At 37.4% G+C, this 19,549-nt stretch overlaps 2 protein-coding genes across 9 annotated transcripts in view; one reads left to right on the forward strand and one right to left on the reverse strand.

Annotated features, from left to right (window-relative positions):
• The window catches only part of LOC126759624 (ankyrin repeat and KH domain-containing protein mask), a 42,783-nt gene extending 33,765 nt beyond the window's left edge, over positions 1–9,018 (forward strand). For 6 of the 8 annotated variants that reach the window (XM_050474515.1, XM_050474518.1, XM_050474516.1 and 3 more), the window contains one exon: positions 4,053–9,018. In XM_050474515.1, coding sequence (XP_050330472.1) covers positions 4,053–5,075 — 1,023 coding nt within the window. In that variant the 3' untranslated portion in view covers positions 5,076–9,018. The remainder of the gene's footprint in view (positions 1–4,052) is intronic. The other 2 variants (XR_007667035.1, XM_050474522.1) reach the window with 2 other exon arrangements.
• LOC126759623 (serine/threonine-protein kinase Smg1) overlaps positions 5,099–19,549 on the reverse strand; it is a 69,845-nt gene continuing 55,394 nt past the window's right edge. Inside the window, exon 10 of the transcript XR_007667034.1 lies at positions 5,099–5,197. The gene's annotated coding sequence lies outside the window, so the exon portion shown is untranslated. The remainder of the gene's footprint in view (positions 5,198–19,549) is intronic.

The following is a 19,549-nucleotide window of genomic DNA, read 5'->3' on the forward strand; positions in this document are numbered from 1 at the left end:
CATACGCGCATGTTTTACAAACTCACACATACATACATATGCATGTAGGTGTACAAGCAGACATTCCCAACTGCGTAGTCACATGAGAATTGCTCAAGTTGTGTGTAACCTTTTTGGCCTCCCATGTGGCCAACTACACGCACAGACACATACAAGCGCTTATACGAATATATAAATGCATAGGTGTGTGTGTGTGTGTGGCTTGGTAGGGAAAATAAGGCCAACAACGTTGAGGAGGCGCCGTGCGCTTGGACTGCGCTGGCGCTTAACCAACGAGCGCGCAGCATTTTATACATAAATATTGGCATATACATGCCTGTATAAGTGTGTGTATGTGTTATGTGGCACTCAAGCTGCGGTGTGTATCCCAGCGTGCCATGGCCTACCACCGCCGACATGCCAACCCCCACAGCGCAATTGGCGCCAACAACAAAGCAGCGCCAACAGCGCAGACCAACTGCCTTCCAGCTCCCCTTTTCCGCTATATTTTTGTGTGTATGTGTGTAGCCATGTATTACGTTATATACTTTGAGCGCAAGAGGGCGTCGCAGAACGTATTTTTTTGTGTTTTTCCTGCGCTCCACTTAAATTATTGTGTGTATTTGTGTGTATTCATGTTCAAGCAGCTCTTCTGAGTTTTTCTTTATTTTTTCGCTCTTTTCGATTTTTTCTTTTTTCTTCCTCTTTCTTCTACTCCATGCAATTTTTCAGGATTTTTTCTGCGCTTCGTGCGCTATTCGGCCTTTTCGCTCGCACTGCTGCATTGTCGGTATAAGCAGGGTATATATTATCTTTGCTCCTCTCTTCTACTTGGCCGTGGCTATTCATGTCTTTGCTAGCGGTAAACACATGTATGGAAGTGTATCTGTGTGCGCTCCCCATTGGGCGAAGCACTTCATTTTTATTATTTGGCCCATTTGGTAGGTGCCTCACTTTTCTATCGGATCGTTATTACGCCTCAACGACTCGTGTATGAATTGAATTGTATGAAATTCAATTGAATTAAATTCAATTAGATGATTTTATTAAATGATGTGGAAGAATAATGACAGCCTGCTATATGAAGATGCCTAATTAATGCGGATTATTTGATTTTATTCAGGCTTTTGATGGTATGCCATAATGGTATTGACTGAGATGAGCGTAATTTAATATTTCAGCAGACAGCCATCGTAAACAGTCACCTAAATATATCTTTATATAGGTATATATAGTATTCTTTAATAGCTGTCTTATTACATTAGTTGAAGGATTTTAGATTTTTTTAAGCGTGTTTATGTTGCTGTCATATGAATGGAAGTCACGCAGAGACTGAAATAGATAGAAACAAATAGCTTTCTAGATTTCTCTTTTCTCTCCTTTTCTGCAAAGAGAACTAATTATTTGAGGAAAATGTGTTTACCATCCAGCACAAAATCATTTTAGTGCTTAATAATATATAATCGGAACACAATCCAAAGCCCTAAAAAATGTTCTTTATTGCTCTTGAAGTATTCGTCTCCGCTTTTCGCTGTTTGACACCAATTGGATATTCCAAGAGCAGCGAGGTCCTTCTCCACCTGGTCTTTCCAACGGAGTAGAGGTCTTCCTCTTCCTCTACTTTCAACGGCGTGGGAGCCAAGTCGCGAGTGCGACGCCTGTTTGTTTGATAACAGGAGATATTTCGTCTCGCCCTCGTTCACTACCAGACCCATTTGCTTCGTTTACTTATTCAGTCTGAAGAAAACAGAACTAAAGGCGCGGTTGTTGAGGCCAATGATATCAATATTATCTTCGTAAGCCAGCAGCTGTACAGTCTTATAGAAGATGGTACCTTCTCTATTTAGTTCTACAGCTCGAATTATTTTATCCAAGAGAAGATTGAAGAAGTCGCACGAAAGGAAGTCGCACGATAGGAAGTCGCCTTGTCTGAAACCTCGTTTGGTATTGAACAGCTCGGAGAGGTCCTTCCGATTTTGACGGAGCTGTTGGTATTGCTCAACATCAGTTTACACAGCCGTATTAGTTTGGCGGGGATACCAAATTCAGACATCGCGGCATAAAGGCAGCTCCTTTTCGTGCATTCAAAAGCAACTTGGAAATCGCCGAAGAGGTGGTGAGTGTCGATCCTCTTTTCACGGGTATTTTCCGAGCCCTGGAAGACATGGTGAATATCTTGCCAGTTTTAACATTTAGACTCTTTAAATCATAAAATTAGACCTATCGGCGCGAATAACATAATATTACGAGAGTCCAACCAAATCCGAGCAATTCAGCCACAAAACTGCTCATCTGTGGTGCCTAGACTCCAAAAAGTTTTCCTATGAAAGTAGTTACAAAATTTTGTTCTGATCAAATTTGACCCGGACTAACAAACTCAAACATATTCCTAATTTAATTATAATTATTTTTAATATAAATATTTATTTTCGAAAAAAATTATTTTTTTCTTGTTATAAGCCTCAGCTATCCCTTTTAGGACATTCCCCCAAATTTTTGGATTTTTCGGTTTCGACTCGATTTGGAGCGCCATTCGCTTGATTGGTGGAAAGTTTAGACTTTATATTCATTAACTTACGTCTCGTTACCTGTAATAATGCGATTGATCAATGTGGGGCCCCCAGCTACGGAGCCAAGCATCTCTTTAGCGACCTCTAAACGACACTGTTTTTGCAACCGATTCAGGTCTTTTAGTACTTAGTCATAACCAAAATGTGTTAGGTTGATCCTATGCTATCCCTCTGATCCCAACACAACCATTTTCAAGTGTTGTCTCTTTAACTTTTTCGACGTTATCGTCATTAAAAAAAGTGGACAGACGACTCATGAGGCAAGTTTTCGATGACTTAGCGAAACACTAGACTCCTCAGAACACTTCTGCTACATTTTAAACGATTCCGTAGTCCTGTTTTCATTGGAAGCTGTTCAATTTTATTTCGATGGCAAAAATCGCCAGAGGAAACTTTCCACATCGTAAGCAAAAAGCTACTACATACACACTACTTCTAAGGAATATAACGCATGGTATGGTGAATGTGTTGTACACTTTGGGCAGAGGGCCAATGGACCAATTATAGGTCCATATTTCTTGAAAATGAAATCGGCAATAATTTTACAGTCAATGGGGAACGCCATATGGCCATGATTAAGAATTTTTTCGTCCCTGAATTGGAGGATGTGGTCGGCAAAACTCAAATTTATTGAAGGAAACTTTTGGTGAGCGCATTATTTCCCGTGCGATTTAATACCGCTGGACTTTTTTTGTATGGTTATGTGAAGTTCCTTGTCTACGCAGTTCATTTTGAGACGATTGACATCTGGGAAGCGAATATTCAACGTATTGTTGCCGATATACAGCCCCAATTGCTGCAAAAAGTGATCGAACGGTGAGCCTCTCAGCTAGAATTTATTCGATCCTGCCGCGGTAGTCAAATTTGGTCAGCTAATACAAATTTTCTGGTAAATTAAATTTGGGAATATCCTTTACTCCAAAGAATCTCACTGTTGTACATTAGAGATTACAGCCTTGGAGTTTAGATAGGCTTGTCTACGGTTGAGCGAGCGTCAGAAAAACTTCGTTGATTTTTCCTTTCCTTCTGTCCTTTTCATTGATTGGATTTTTTTTTACATGGCGAGTCCCAAACCCTACTCGCAACCTTGGAGAGGGATTTTTCTGCTTCTCATTTTAGCTCGCCATAGAATGTTTTTTGGCTATACAGAGGATAGTTGGTCTAACACCGGAAGTCGTGAGCTGCTTGAGTCATATGTAAAAGAATCGTTTCTAGCCACTCCCAATGAATGGCGCTCAGAGAACTTTCCTCAATTGCATGATCTTTTACAAATGGCTTCTTCCAGTGCTACGTTAGCTCAATAAAAAATAGTTAGTGTAGGCAAAATATAAGCAGAGACATTCGAATTTTATAAATTGAGAAACAAACCCTCTTTAAAAAGCAGACATCCGTTTTTTATACTTATATATCTAGCATCTTCTTACTACTAAGCACTTTCAATATCATTTCATATAATTAATAATTAAATTTCTGCTTCTTTCTTTGCACGCTTGCGCTCTGTAGGAGGCTTCTCCGCTGAGTACTCATCAACAGCGTAATCTCGCTGCGGTGACTATCAATGCTGGAGGAGCAACAGCTCTTGGGAGCGTCTCCTCCAGCGCCTCAATCGCGTCCCCGCTCAGCAATCACAACGGCAGCGGCAACAGCGCCAACGGCAACGGTAACATCAACCTCGGCGGCAGTGGTGGAACCGGAGGCAACAACAACGCCCTCGCCAGCACAAACATCTCACACTCCCTCGCCAGCAGTCACGCCGGCACCATAGGCAGTCACAGCCATAGTCACAGCGGCAGCTATTTAACACCACCGCCAAGCGTCAGCATCAGCACCACCACCTCCTCCACCGCGTCCAGCGGCGGTCCACCCACATCCAGTTCCTATTACGAGAGTTTACGAAACAACGTTATCACATTACTTGAACACGTACGACTACCACCACCCGGCGGCAGCAATGGCGGCACAAGCATGAGCACGAGTCCACTAGGCGGTGGTGGTGGCGGCGGCAATAATGTGAGCAGCACCAGCATAGGCGGTCATCCAAGTGATGGTCTAGGCAATAGTTTGTCCTCAAATTTGGCGGGACTACCCGCCACCGCCGAGGTGTTGAGTAATCAGCAGTTGACCAGCGCTTACGGTGTGCCACATCCATCACATCCCACACTCATACCACCAAGTCCATTACCCACGGCCTCCATTGCGCCCACAAATGTGGTTAGCGGTGCTGTGTCCATGTATGCAGCGCCACCGCACCATTTAGGCGGCACTCATCCGGGTATGTTAGGACCACCACCGCCGCCACCTCCGCCACCACATGGCGCCTCAATGCCGCCACATCATCCGTACACCGTGCATCATCCGGCTGGTTATGCGCATCATGAACCCTTCGACTCATACATATCAAAGCTACAGTCACTCTGTGTGCCACCCGATGTCTATGCACTACCAGATGATGCCAGTCGTGCGGTGTACGATACAGTTAAGCCGAGTTTGCATCAAGACTACACGCTAATGCCGACGCCGATTTAAGCGTGGATGAGAAGAGGGTTGATGTGGGAACGCGACTATTGGGTTTAATTAGCTGAAACTGGAACGTCCTTCCACGATAGTTTCTACGAAGGTTCGAATACCGCATAGAATACCAGAAAGCTCTGAAAGCAAGAAGAATAAGAAGAGATGGAGCGGTGAGTTAAATTAAAATTTTTTGAATTAAGCAATGTGGAGGATCGGTATAACCCTTTAAATATGTACAGTAGAGATAGATTTGGGATGGGTGGTATGATATCAAAGATCTCACTAGTAGACGCCGAATTATCCATAATAATTAAATACTTACAGTCCCGCCAAGAGGACATTAGGAATATCCGTTGATTTAGCTCTATTTCATGACTTTTTAAGCAATAGACTGAGCGTTTTTTTCCTAACATGTGGTCATATATGTGGATATAACAAACAAGAAGGTATTGGAACAAGAATATTTTTACAAATCCTGCGTAAGAAGCTTTCTATCTTATTATTAGGCACAAAAACGTTTGAAAATTGAACACTTTCCTCTGTTAAAAGCTTTAGGGGTATTATTACAGCTTCAAAGCCTCAGAGATGAAAGCTACATAAGCGACAACATCAGTGAAAGCTTGTATTATGATATTAGTTCGTTTCTTTTGAAGAATGAAATGTGGAGCTTTCACTGTTACGCATAAAAACAACATTTGACCACTGCCTCAGTATAAAAAGCTTTAGGGGTATTGTTATAGCTTATACAGATAGCTTCATAGATGAAAGTTCCATGAGTGAAATGATCGGTGAAAGCTTGTATTATGATATTAGTTCTTTTTAAGAATCAAATTTTTTGCCTAACATGTGGAGCTTTCACTGTTATGCATAAAAACGTTTCAAAAATGACATGGACCAGGTGATATAAAAAGCTTTCATGGTCATTGTTATAGTTTCATAGACCTCCATAGAGAAAGTCTGTTTATATTTCATGTCTTTTTAAATTGAAGTCCTTTGCCTTACATGTTGAGCTTTCATTTTTATTATTATACATAAAAACCTTTCTAAAGCGGTCACTGGCCTTAATCTAAAAATTTTGAGAATTTTAGAAAGTTTTGCTATAACGTTACAAGTGAAAGCTTCATTGAAAGCTCACATAATGTTGCAAGAAAAAGCTTCGTTGAAGCTCCCATAGTGTTACAAATGAAAGCTTTGTTGAAGCTCCCATAATGTTACGGGTGAAAGTTCGTCAGCCGTAAAAGCAAATAACGATGAAAGCTCATTGGGGAAAAGGTGAAAAAGTAAAGAATACTTCTGCATGATTTTTGGGATTATTGATTACGAAAAATTACTGAACTTTTTCCAATATTTTGTCAACATACTTATGTACATAGCATAACTTAGGAGAATAAAAAGCGAAATAAAATATTGAAAAATAGCATCATAATTATTATAGCGAAAAGACAGGTATCAAGCATTAGCCTTACAAAATCTATAATATTTAAAAAATTTGTATAATAATTAGTAAGTACTAAAAAAATCAGAAAATATGTATTTGTAACTGTATATGGGTATAGATGTGCATTTGTAATTATGTAGATAAAAAGCGATAACTTTCGATTATGTAATATTGGAATATTTTTTTCGGATCTTCAGTGTGAAGATTGGAGTATGTGTTCGGATACTAAATACTAGTCAGAAAATTAACTAGATATAATAAGCTCTAGCTATAATAATCGATGTGTGGGTACTAATTATATATATTGTTGTTGTTTTATATGTTGTTTTATACAGTTACAACAACAATAAATAATTATACCAAAACAAATATTGATAAACTGACGCTATAGAAAAAGGTATACGAACATATGGGTCTTTTCGAAAGCTTGGTGCTGACTTGGCGGTGAAAGAAAGTCTTAGAAAGCTGATAAAGATGCTACTTCCGCCAGTTAGCTTCTAACTCTGAAAGCATGTTAAGGTTTTCGAGGAAGAGTTGTAGCAAAATTAAAAGGAGAAGTAAAGCTGATGCTAAAATTGTATATAAAAATGTGTGTATGTGTTTGAGAAGACCAACTTTGACGCTGAGATCCTTCAGCGCGCTAAGAATTATAGTTTCAAACAGTAACTGTATGTATGTATATGTAAATTATTTAGAAATATTGAATTTATAATAGATGTGCAGTTCCGCAATACAGCGAAGTATTAGAGAAACCACACTCATTCGCTATGTCTAAGTATATATCGTCACCTAAAATGTAAAATTACGTAACTTCACTTTTCATAAGTTGATAGACGAAGGAAAAGCGATATACTAGAAACCACTCATATTAAAAATAATAAAGGTTTTGGTTATAAAATGGTTATATATTAGTTAAATATTAGCTATATATTAGTTACATATTGGTTATATATTGGTTATCACAACGTTTTTTTACATTTTAAGTGTCGATATATACATATGTATATAAAAACCAGATTGTATATATGTACAGCAAAAACTTATACATGATGTTTGCAAATGTAAAATTCATTTTCTAAGCACCATTAAGGGTATTCACGCATATACATAGCGATTTTATAAGAAATTTTACTTAAAGATATTTGTTTGTTTTCTGTTAATATTAAAAAAGGTGTAAGTATAAATGTGAGGTTTTGAAATTTGTAATAAAAATTTGTTTTTGTAAGTTGTTTTCCAACACATTTTTGTTGTAGCTAATTAAAGAATAAAATAATAAAAAAAAATTAAACTAAAAATATTATAAAAAATTATTACATAACGTAGTTTGAATAGTGTAATATGTGAAAGTATGAATCAAAATTTATATTTAATGCAAATAGACTATTTCAATAAGTTGTCAAGCAAGTAAAAGTAAAAATTTAATGAAAAAGTATGTTAATGGCGAATATAAACTTAGGCTGTAAATACAAAAATAATAAAAACCAAAAAAATATAAAAAAAAATAATAGTAATTTATATAATAGCATTAAAAATGTATTTCTTTGTATCAAAAATATAAAAGCTGTTCTTATGTGTATTAAATAAAAATTAGTTTTCTATATAGCAAATAGCAACAATGCAGATATCAACTAAAGTGCAATAAAAACATTAGCTTTAAGTGTAAAATAGCTGAACTCAAAAATGCAGAAAAAATATTTAAGAAGAACACAGCACAAGAAGAAGAAAGGCAAATACTTGAAAAAGCGATAAAAAATAAAAAAAATACTAATAAAAAATATATGTATGTATGTATGTACATATGTAAAAAAATAATTTTAAAAAAATTTAAGAAAAATAAATATATTTAAAAATAAAAAATATATATAAAAAATTAAGCTTAGAAGAAACTAAAAAATTTATCAGTGTCTAAATAAGGCACTTTTCAATAGAAACTGCATAAAACGCAAAAACAAAAATAAATACATATGCATACATTAAAAAATTAATTAAAATTAAAAAAAAAAATATTATAAAAAAATAATATAAAAAAATTAAATTAATTAAAAATAAAAAAATATATACCTATATAAATAAATGTAAACATCAAAACATAAAAAAATGCTCAGAAATAAAATAATTTGACTAAAATGAAATTAAATAAAACAAAATAGTGTATTGCTCAGCAAATTATTAGCATTAAAGAAAAACGAAAATGAAAGCAAGCAATTACGCTGAACTTTTTAATAAAAATATATTTAAGACACATTAAAAACAAAATCTGAAAGTAAAATAGCACAAAAGCTCCGATTTCGCATACTGTATGTAACACACATCATAACGGTAACTCTAGTATTATTAGCCGTAAGCAAATGTAGATGAAACTCAAAAAATAAAACAAAAACACAAAAATATTTAAACCTTACTTACCGATACTACTGGGATAAGCCAAAGCGTAATAAAAAAAGATTGTATTGATAAATGATAATTAAATGTTAAAACCTAATTTAGAGATTAAATAAATTGCAACAAAAATAATTCAAATGATGAGTTGTTTACTTATTTTCAATAAAAAGGTAATAATAACTTTTTTCAAAATTTTAGGTTTTTTTTTTTTTAATTTTCGAAAACTTCTCTCCAATCGCTTTAATTTGACACCAAAATCGGCTAAATCCTTTAAAATTTACCGAAACTACGAAAAAATCGTCATTTTCTTCATTTTCTCCAAATTTTTCAAAACTCCTCACAAATTCCTTTAATTTAACACTAAAATCATCAACATCGGTTAAGAATTGCCAAAATTACGAAAAATCATCATTTTCTTTATTTTTTTCAAAACTCCTCTCAAATCCCTTCAACTTGGCACCAAAATCTTCAAAATCTGTTAAGATTTACCGAAACTACGAAAAAATCGCTATTTTCTTCTTCTCTTGCAATTTTCCAAAACTTTACTTCAATCCCGTTAATTTAACACTAAAATCATCAACATCGGTTAAGAATTGCCAAAATTACGAAAAATCATCATTTTCTTTATTTTTTTCAAAACTCCTCTCAAATCCCTTCAATTTGACACCAAACTCAGCAAAATCGGTTAAGATTTAGCGAATTTACGAAAAAGTCATCCTTTTCTTCAATTCTTCCAATTTTCTAAAACTTCTCTCCATTCCCATTAATTTGACACCAAAATCATCAAAATCCGTTAAGATTTGCCGAAATTATGAAGAACTGCTATTTTCTTCCAATTTCCCAAATCTCCTTTCAAATCCCTTCAATTTGATACCAAAATCATTAAAATCGGCCAAGATTTGCCGAAATTACGAAAAAATTCCAATCTGGTCACCCCAGCCACACGGCGGCGCAAGCAAAAAATTTCATTTCCCAAATCGCCAATTTGCACCAGGCGACCAGAATCGCCCAGTAGGTAGCTGCCGCAAAAAAATATTTTTTCCTGTAGCATACCTCAAAGGCGCAAGTGAAACTGCTTTAACCACAGCTGCAGGACAGCCGGAAATGAAGGCTCCTGCCACGTTAACACGAATAACTTCTATAATTCGCCACCGATTTTGTGCATTCAGGCACCAAATTAAAGGGCAAGCGTACAGCTACACGATTACATATGAATAAATGTTAACAAACCACAGAAGGACGACAATTATGAAAGAATATGCGAGCAAGTAACACTGCAATGAAAAACTCGAATTTTGTATTTATAAAACAAGATGAAACAATCTTTGTGCTACTAATGCCTTCAGCTACCTTTATACGTGCAGTATGTGATATAGTATCAATTCATATGCTCCACATCAACAGTATTGCGTGTTTTTAGAAGCGCTTCTTTCGCACTAAATTGCAATGTTTGAGTAAAGGATGAAATGAAGTGCACTATATATTTATATTCTCAGAGCGTTTACCTTTCGTTTGCCACCAAAATCTTTGAAATCGATTGAGTTTTACCAAAGTTATAGCGAATTTTCGGACGGCACTGCGTTGGTACTGCATTATCCACCATTTCCTGTAGTTGCGGGCGCGCCTTTGGGGTATGCTACAGAAAATCAAAATTTTTTCCTGCAGCTACCTATTGGCTGGTTATGGTCGCCTGGTAGAAATTGATGTTTGTGAATTCAGCGAAAAATTGAGGAAACGTGCTGGGGTGACCAGACGCAATTTTTTCGTAATTTCGGCAATTCTTAGCCGATTTTGATGATTTTGGTGTCAAATTAAAGGGATTGGAGAGGAGTTTCGGAAAATTGAAAGAAATTACGAAAATAATGAGTTTTTCGTAGTTTCGGTAAATCTTAACCGATTTTGATGATTTTGGTGTCAAATTAAAGGGATTGGAGAAGAGTTTTGGAAAAAATAAAGAAAAAAACAGTTTTTCGTAATTTCGGTAAATCTTAACCGATTTTGATGATTTTGGTGTCAAATTAAAGGGATTGGAGAGGAGTTTCAGAAAATTAAAAGAAATTACGAAAATAATGAGTCTTTCGTAGTGTCGGTAAATCTTAACCGATTTTAAGTTTTGGTGAAATTAAAGAAAATAGGAGTTTCAGAAAATTAAAAGAAATCGTAATGAGTCTTTCGTAGTGTCGGTAAATCTTAACCGATTTTGATGATTTTGGTGTCAAATTAGAGGAGGGATTGAAAGAGAGGAGTTTCCGATTTTGATGAAAATTAAAGAAAGAAATTATTACGAAAATAATGAGTCTTTCGTAGTGTCGGTAAATCTTAACCGATTTTAATGATTTTGGTGTCAAATTAAAGGGATTGGAGAGGAGTTTCAGAAAATTGAAAGAAATTATAAAAATAATGAGTTTTTCGTAGTTTCGGTAAATCTTAACCGATTTTGATGATTTTGGGGTCAAATTAAAGGGATTGGAATGGAGTTTCGGAAAAAATAAAGAAAAAAATGGTTTTTCGTAGTTTCGGTAAATCTTAACCGATTTTAATGATTTTGGTGTCAAATTGAAGGAATTGAAATGGAGTTTTAGAAAATATGAAGAAACAGAGAAAAAAGCATTTTTACATTTGTTTGTAACACGCTGAAGAAAAAATCAAAGACCTTATAAAATATATATAAAATGATGATTAACATGATGAGCTGAGCCAATTTAGCTATGTCCGGCTCATATCGGTTCACTATAGCATGTAGCTGCCATACAAACTGGAGGATACTCACCTGTAAAGAAATATTATCCAACTATTTCAAGTAAATTTTTGTCTGTTTTATTTTTTTTTTTGATTTCTTTATTAAATTATTTCTTCTGCTATATTCAATGCAGCAACACTGTTTTTGTTTCTTTGTTTATTTAATATAATATAATTATTATTATAATTTTGTTTACCTACCGATTGTTTGTCTCAACTACAACTAAAAGAGATAGATATAAAATTATACACATATGTATATGTACATGCATACATATGTACATATATGTAATTGATCAGGACGACGAGACGGGTACAATTCCGGGTGACTGTCTGCGCGTCCGCCCGTAAATATTGAGATATCTCAATGAAGCTTAGTACACAGGTTTTTCGGCAACTTAAGACGGTTGGTGTTGCAGATGGGCGGAAGCGGACCATTGCCACGCCCGCTACATACCGTTAAGCAAAAACATATAAAGTTCAATAACTAAACAACAAATTAGGATACAAATCTGTTATTAGGTACAAGGGTGCTGGAAAGGTTATTTGCGGTTTAAAGTTTTTTTTAAGTGAACGAGACCCCGCTCTCCAAAAAGAAAGACTCACAACCCATTAAATAAACACATTAATACATTTCAAACCCGATAGGTTACGGAGTTGCTACAGATGAGCAGATGTATAACCTTTAGAAGAAATCCTATAGCTCAATACCTAAACTCAGGACTTTTTTTTATTAAAAATGGGTAAAAACTGGTGACCCTAGCCCACATAAGTATATCTAATAAAAATATATAAATATATGTGAACTTCCGGTTGACTTTCTTTTAAACTCCTGGGAGCCTATAGACATTAGACCACAAAAAAATAGTACGGCAGGTCTTGAACGCCAATTTCTGGTTGTTAATCGTCGATTCTCAAGCAACAATTCCTTTAATTTTATTGACGTGTTGCGCATCAGTTGATGTTGATGGTCGTCTTGGACGTGGTTCGTCGTCAGCGCTGAACCCAATTTTCGACGGTTTTCAAGCATAAATCGGTCGATACTGCTGCAATTTCACGTTCGATATTCGTACGAAGTTCATCAATTGTCGCTGGTTTGTTGGCATAGACTACAGACTTGAGCAGCCCCACAGAAAATAGTCTGACGGCGTCAAATCACCAAATTTGGTTTTCAATAAATCGATTGTGACATTCGCTGTGTGGCTTGTGGCACCGTCTTGTTGGAACCAAATATTGTCCAAGTCCATATCATCCAATTCAAGCCAAAAACATTCGGTTATCATTGAGCGGTAGCGATTCCCATTCACAGTAACGTGCCAGTCTTGATCATCTCGGAAGAAGTACGGCCCAATGGCGCCACCGGAACATAAACCGCATCAAACCGTAATTTTTTCGGGATGCAATGGTGAATCATGGTGTACGTGTGGATTGTTGCCTGATCAATAACGCATATTTTGTTTATTGACGAAGCCATTCAGCCAGAAATGAGCCTCAACGCTGAAGATGATTTTTCAATGAAAATTGTTGCTCAGCCCAATTCACGAACATACGACGATTCTAGTGGTCAAGCGGCTTCAGTTCTTATGTCAAATTGATCTCCTAAAGATGTAGTCCAAGATCGCCACAACGACGTCACAGAGACTGATTTGGGTCTTCCTCAATTGATGCGCTAGCGGCAGCAATATTATCGACACTATGGCCACTTCTTTGTCTCGCTGGCACGGAAGCATTTGTTCCCATTTCCATAGGAAAAATATGGCGTCGTTGCATATGTCCCTATCGGTCTACTTTTGTAGCGGCCCTGTGAAAAACCCTTTAGTACATAGACATAGTTAGCCTTACATGCGCCAGAAGGAGGTTCTGTTTAATTCGAGCTGAAGTATTCGTCATACTGGAAGTCATCGCTTTTTGCGAACTTTAAGAGCCTTTTGATACTTCATCTCGTCCTTTGAACTACGAAGCTCCTGGATACCTAAGACGAGTTCTAGATAAATCTGGACGACTAAAATGTATACGTATTTTCTTCTCTTAAACATGATCTTGGCGATGCATGTCCTTAAGGCATTCCATCTCGCCCTTGGGATTTTGTACCTCCTTGTAAGAAGTACCATATCCGTCTTGTTGGCATTTACCTCTACGTTAGCCGATATCGCCCTTTGGTTTATGCCCTTAGAGCGTTATTCAGCTTGTTTTTTTGTTAGATTTCTACTAGCCACCAACTATTGGCTGGAGATGCTACAGCAGGGTATTATTAAGTATTAATTTGCTCCATAAACTCCGATCTCACGAACCACTTTTGCATGACTATGATATAGCAAATGACTAATAAATTCCTTCATATTTCTCTTAGTTCTTTCACAAATCAGAATGCCCATCAACTTAAAACACTTGCCACAATAGAAATCACCTAGCAACATTTTGAAAACTCCTCTACACATAAGAAAAGGATGAGAAAGGCGCAGAGGTAAGCGGCTGGTAAAGTGCATGAGCGAGTCCAGTGTGACCACAGCATTTTTGGTACTTAACTTGATTTATGTGGCTTCATTAAGCATTCCACACATACCGGCCACAAAAAGCACAAAGCAAACGAAATGCTAGAGGTACTGTTTGTCTCCACGAGCTCTCCCCTATTGGACAACACTGTGTGCTTCAAACGATGGTCGGTCACTAAATAAACGAGAATAGTGCGCTTTTCAGGATAATTGCAGCGAAAAATGCTGGTTAAAACTAACAGCAAGTTGGGGGTAAACTGTGTGTTAGGTACAAGTAAACACGTGTACATGGTTGCTTAGGAAAGCACGAGAAGAGCGACTAAAGTTCGACATCGTGAATTAAAGAAAATTCTAAAAAAAAAACTGTGCTAAATTGGATTTTGAAGTTTTGAAGTCCTCAGCTCAGAGAAAATTTTTTGGATTTTGATCTGGAATAGAACTTGCTGAATCTGAAGAAAAACTACTTTGGTTTTCTACTCATAATTCGGCAATATTTCGATTATAGGTTACAGCTAAACCCTTCATCTCATATTTAGTCTAACGGATATCCCTACTACTGTTACTATTAACAAATACATCTTCGAGTATTCTGCTTCACATAGCTCATTAACGTAGGTCTATAAGCTCCTCATACCAAGCCACAAAACGGGTCACACTGTTATTCTCTCCTCCCTCAATTGCATCCCTGAAAACTTGGAACACAGCGACCCAAAAGCTACTACTGGTGGCTGTTTGTCTATTTACATACCGACGAGGGATATATGGACGATAAGAAGTCGCTGGAGAACAGACGCAGTGGGCTCGTTTAAGGATGGGTCGAAGTTAGGATAGAAGGTTAAAGAGGAGTCTGCTGTAAGGAGCTCTCTCTACAACTTAGCTTTAAGCTACCGGACTACTGTAGTGTTTTAGGATAGAAGTAGACGCTGTTAAGGTCGTAGTAGACTTCTTCTTTCAGAAAGCTGAAAGTTGTTAAAAATAGCATCATGCTACTTTATCATCAGACTGGTTTGGGTGGTCGTTTGGGTGCTGGCAGCTGCAAAGCCGATGAGCTAGCAAAAGCGGACACACGCACCTCACTCACAAAGGAGTGGTAACGAGTCGGATCACCATTGTCATCTTTTGTTCTGGCACTAGACCTATGGACCTCACGTGCGCTTAACAGAAATTGGTCGACGTTCAACTCTTATGTGACTGCGAGGCGCCAGAAGGGCGTAGAGCCTACGTAGAAAGGACGTAGGAGATCTACTGAAGTGCTTGCTTTTAGCTAAGTTCATCTTGCCGCAATCGCAGGAGTTCTTACTGGACATTGCCTAATAAGCATTCGTGCAGTGAGACTAAAAATCCAGTCAGACGCAAATTGTCAATGTTGTACGAAAGAAAATGAAGTGGAAACATTCTGGAAATCACACCTTAAGTGAACCAGGAGGCAGAGCCAAAACTATTAATGGTCGCCTGAAAAAATTTGTAATCAGCTCAAAGTTATGATCAATTTTATAGAAGTTCTAGGTACATTTAGTTACGAAAACACTCCAGCACTGAAAGTATTCGACGCCGTACCCGCCGGGGGAAGCAGAAGAAGAAGAAGTTCTCCATTTCGGTGAAGAAGGACCTGGCTACACTTGAAATCTTCAATTGGCGCCAAACAGCGAAAAGGAAGAACAACTGGCTCCTTGTTGTAAACTCGGCTATGACCGCATGACAACGCTTAGGTACGTATGTATTTACGTGAGTAAAGAAGAAGAAGAAGGTAACACGACCAACCGGCTGTTTGTTCTAAGATCCTAATTAGGAACGACTATTCAAAATCACCTAAGCCCCAAGAAGACTAGAAGAGGTCGATAAGCAGGTCTTAAACCGGCCAATGCAAATGGAAATATAAATAAAGAAATATAAAATGGATTCACGATCCAACAATTTTATGCATATAAGATCACTTTACACTAAATCTATAAAGTTTATTCGCATTCACTACCGATGAATTCGCTACGACGAAGATTTCTGCATGCAAAACTTTTAAAGTCTTCACAAAAATCAATCTCCTGCATCAAATAGATTTCGAAGTGGTCATTAACAAAGAAAAATCTAGAGCTTCGCTGGGTTTTGACAGCCATCAGATATTGTCGAAGAACGCGCTATAGATTAGTAGAATTTGAATTAGGATCCCAATCTTTCGAGTGAAAAATCTTTAAGTAAGTGTGAATAAACCCTTCAGAAACATTAGAACCCTTCACATCATACTCTTCAACTAGAGAACATACAATAACGTTCGTCTACCTTCTCTGCTTCTGCGTTCTCTGTTTCAGCTGTGAGCTACATATATCCCACGAGATCGTTTATATGCAATCCAAGTTGACATCAATTTTCATCCGACCAGCAAAAATAGGCAACTCAGCAACAACTACGAAAATATTTCAGGAATGTGCTATGTCGCTGTAACAACAAAACTCGCCTGTAATAGCTTAACTTTTCCAAAAACAAATTCAAAGCGAACATTAGTTGGTCCCACCCGTTTCTTTGTGAATGCCCGGCTGCATATCACTTGCACGCATAGATCAAAAACCGAAAAACCAACAAAATTTCGACCAAAACAATTAAGGGCAACAACACGTCGGCACTCGGCGGCATTCAAACGAAATCTTGCGGCTCGCACCGCCCCCGACCGCTCCACGCACTCGTTAACGCTGTTCAAGTGCTCATAAGCGCTCTCTTGCCGGACAGCGGGCATAATGGTAGTTTTAGAGGTTATGTTAGCATTTGAAAATCTTCACTAGACAACAATCGTTACAACAACAAGTGCAACAATTGTAACTATTCAAATAGAAACTATAGCTCATTTGATCATTTGTGATGGTGGTCCACACTTTTGCGCAGCGTTGCCATATCAGCAGTCGAGTGCTCACCCAAACCCCGATACACACACATATGAGGTCGCATAAGTATAGATGTGTGTGTGCGTGGTTAGTGGTCAGCGGTTGAATGCTCACATGCCTGTCTCACCCCTGTAATTGTTGAGCGCACTGGCAGCGCCCCACAAATATTTGCATAGTTACCTTTAATGTGGTCGAATTTTATGCAAAAACCGTTTAGAAGACGACCCAGCTGAAGAAGAAGAAGTAGTAGTGCATCAAAGCGCATGCTGGCGCTCCTATGCGGGTTTGCATATGGAAATTTTGGGAAAATTTATTTGAATTTCCATGAATTTGCTTAGGAAAGTATGCGGTGGCAGCCAAGGCACCCACCCTCTCCGAGGGCCAGCTGATTGTCAGTTTAATGTGCAAACACATTTCCTGTGTGCTCTTTGATTGCCAGTTTGAGCAGTCGAAAAAAGCTGCTGGAGAACAATGGGAAAAATGTAATAAAATTTGTTAGCCAAAAAGCGACGCTGCGAACCCTTTGAGAAGCCAAGCCAATGTGAAAGTAACTGATTAAGCAATCCTCATGCCTTTTCATATGTGCTCTTAGTATATTTGTTTGTGCGGCTATTTCCTAAAGCAAACAGCAGATTCTTCTTTGTTGCTAATTGCGCGTTGAAAGTCTATTGTGGCTGCGGGTCCTTCACATGCATCCACCCCCTGAGTAGCAACGCACAAAATCGACCTACACGCATGTCTCATATAAGTAGAGAACATTTTAAATATATACACGTCATATATATATATGTATGTATATATGTCATATATATATATGTATATATATGTGTATATAAATCAAGGAATACGAGGGCTGTTTGATGACAACGTGCAATAACGTAAACAGAAAGACGTAACGTAAGGAAGAGCTAAGTTCGGGTTTAACCGAACATTTCATGCTTTTGCAACTTGCAAGGATTAAAGCCAGGGAAGTACCTTCAGGTAGATAAGGCTTGTTAGTTATATAGGGTCTAGGGCGAATTTTCACCCAATTTTATTCATCCTAAGTATAACGATGAACCGTTATAAGAAAACCGCGTTCTCTCAATTGTATTAAACTAAGTCACATATTGGCCTATATATGCGGTATAAAGTCACCCGGAAGTTTGAAAATCTCTATATTTGATATATGGGGTTTAAGGAAAGTATTGACCAGTTCAACCCAATTGTAGCACACAGGCATATTACTATCAGAAAAGGGTTATCTCTGAATCTCAATTACATATCTTACACATTGACCGATATTTTCGAAAAAAATGCAACTATAAACACTTGGGTCTACAAATTCAGTGCCTAGGGGCTTAAACAGCTTTGGTTTGATTTAAGCAATTTTAAGTCACAAGGTGGGCATATTTCAAAAGCAATATTAGAGCATATCTTGATATACAAGGTGTGTTCCAAAGTAAACAGGACTTTTTGAATCTAGAGTCACCTGGTGGCGCGATCTATATGTCGACTGGTGCGTTAGAATCTGCTGTCTTTATCGATTGTCCAATGACATTTTATCAATTGGAAGTGAAGTTGTTGCCTTTTAAATGTCAGTATGTTTGTGTTATCGGTGCGATAATGAGCTTCGAACAAAGAGCCAACAATAAATTTTGTTTTAAAATTGGTAAAACTTTTACCGAAACGTTTCAATTGAAGAAACAAATTTATGGCGATGATTGCCTATTCCGTAGCAGAATGCACGAGTGGTTTCAACGTTTTCAAAGTGGTCGTGAGGCACATAAATGGCCATCGACAAGTGGGCCAATCAAAATCCGTGATCACCGGAAATTCCTTCGAAACTGTGTGTGAAATCATCAAAAATCAGCCGAAATGATCATTGAAATTCATAGAAATGGAATTGCAAAACTCCAAACCATCGATTTATCGCATTTTGATCGAACATTTGGGCTTATGAAATGTGTGTACACGGTTTGTTCCGCACAAATTGACTGACGACCAAAAATCGCTCAGAATCCAACATTCGAAGGACATCATTGTGACCGATTATTTGACTAAAAATCACATTTTAACCATTAACCACTTCCCGTATTCACCTGATATGGCACCGTGCGATTTCTTCCTTTTCGGAAAAATGCATTTGTCTACGAAAGGAAAGCGTTATGCAGACGTAGAGGCCATTCAAAAGGCTTGCACCGGCATACTGGCGGCCATACCGACCAACGAGCTAAAACACTCGTTCGACATGCTTTTGGGCCGTGCAAAAAGCTGTATTGAAGCAGAAGGAGACAATTTGGAATAAAATAAATTGATTTTGCCGAAAAAAAACATTTTTTCTGTCTTTTTTTAAGTCCTGTTTACTTTGGAACACACCTTGTAGTAATTCATTCTTGATTTGGGCACTGGAAAGTGAAAGAATCAAATGGAATTTAAAATTATGTTATAAGGGAAGTAGGCGTGACTGTAGTCCGCTTTCGCACATTTTCACACTGTTACATAGGAATATCCGTAAAATGTCATGTACCGAATTTGATTGAAATCGGTCGAGCGGGTCTCAAGATATGTGTTTTCATCTAAAAGTTG

The sequence above is a fragment of the Bactrocera neohumeralis genome, chromosome 5, assembly GCF_024586455.1.
Source record: "Bactrocera neohumeralis isolate Rockhampton chromosome 5, APGP_CSIRO_Bneo_wtdbg2-racon-allhic-juicebox.fasta_v2, whole genome shotgun sequence".
Lineage (NCBI taxonomy): Eukaryota > Metazoa > Arthropoda > Insecta > Diptera > Tephritidae > Bactrocera > Bactrocera neohumeralis.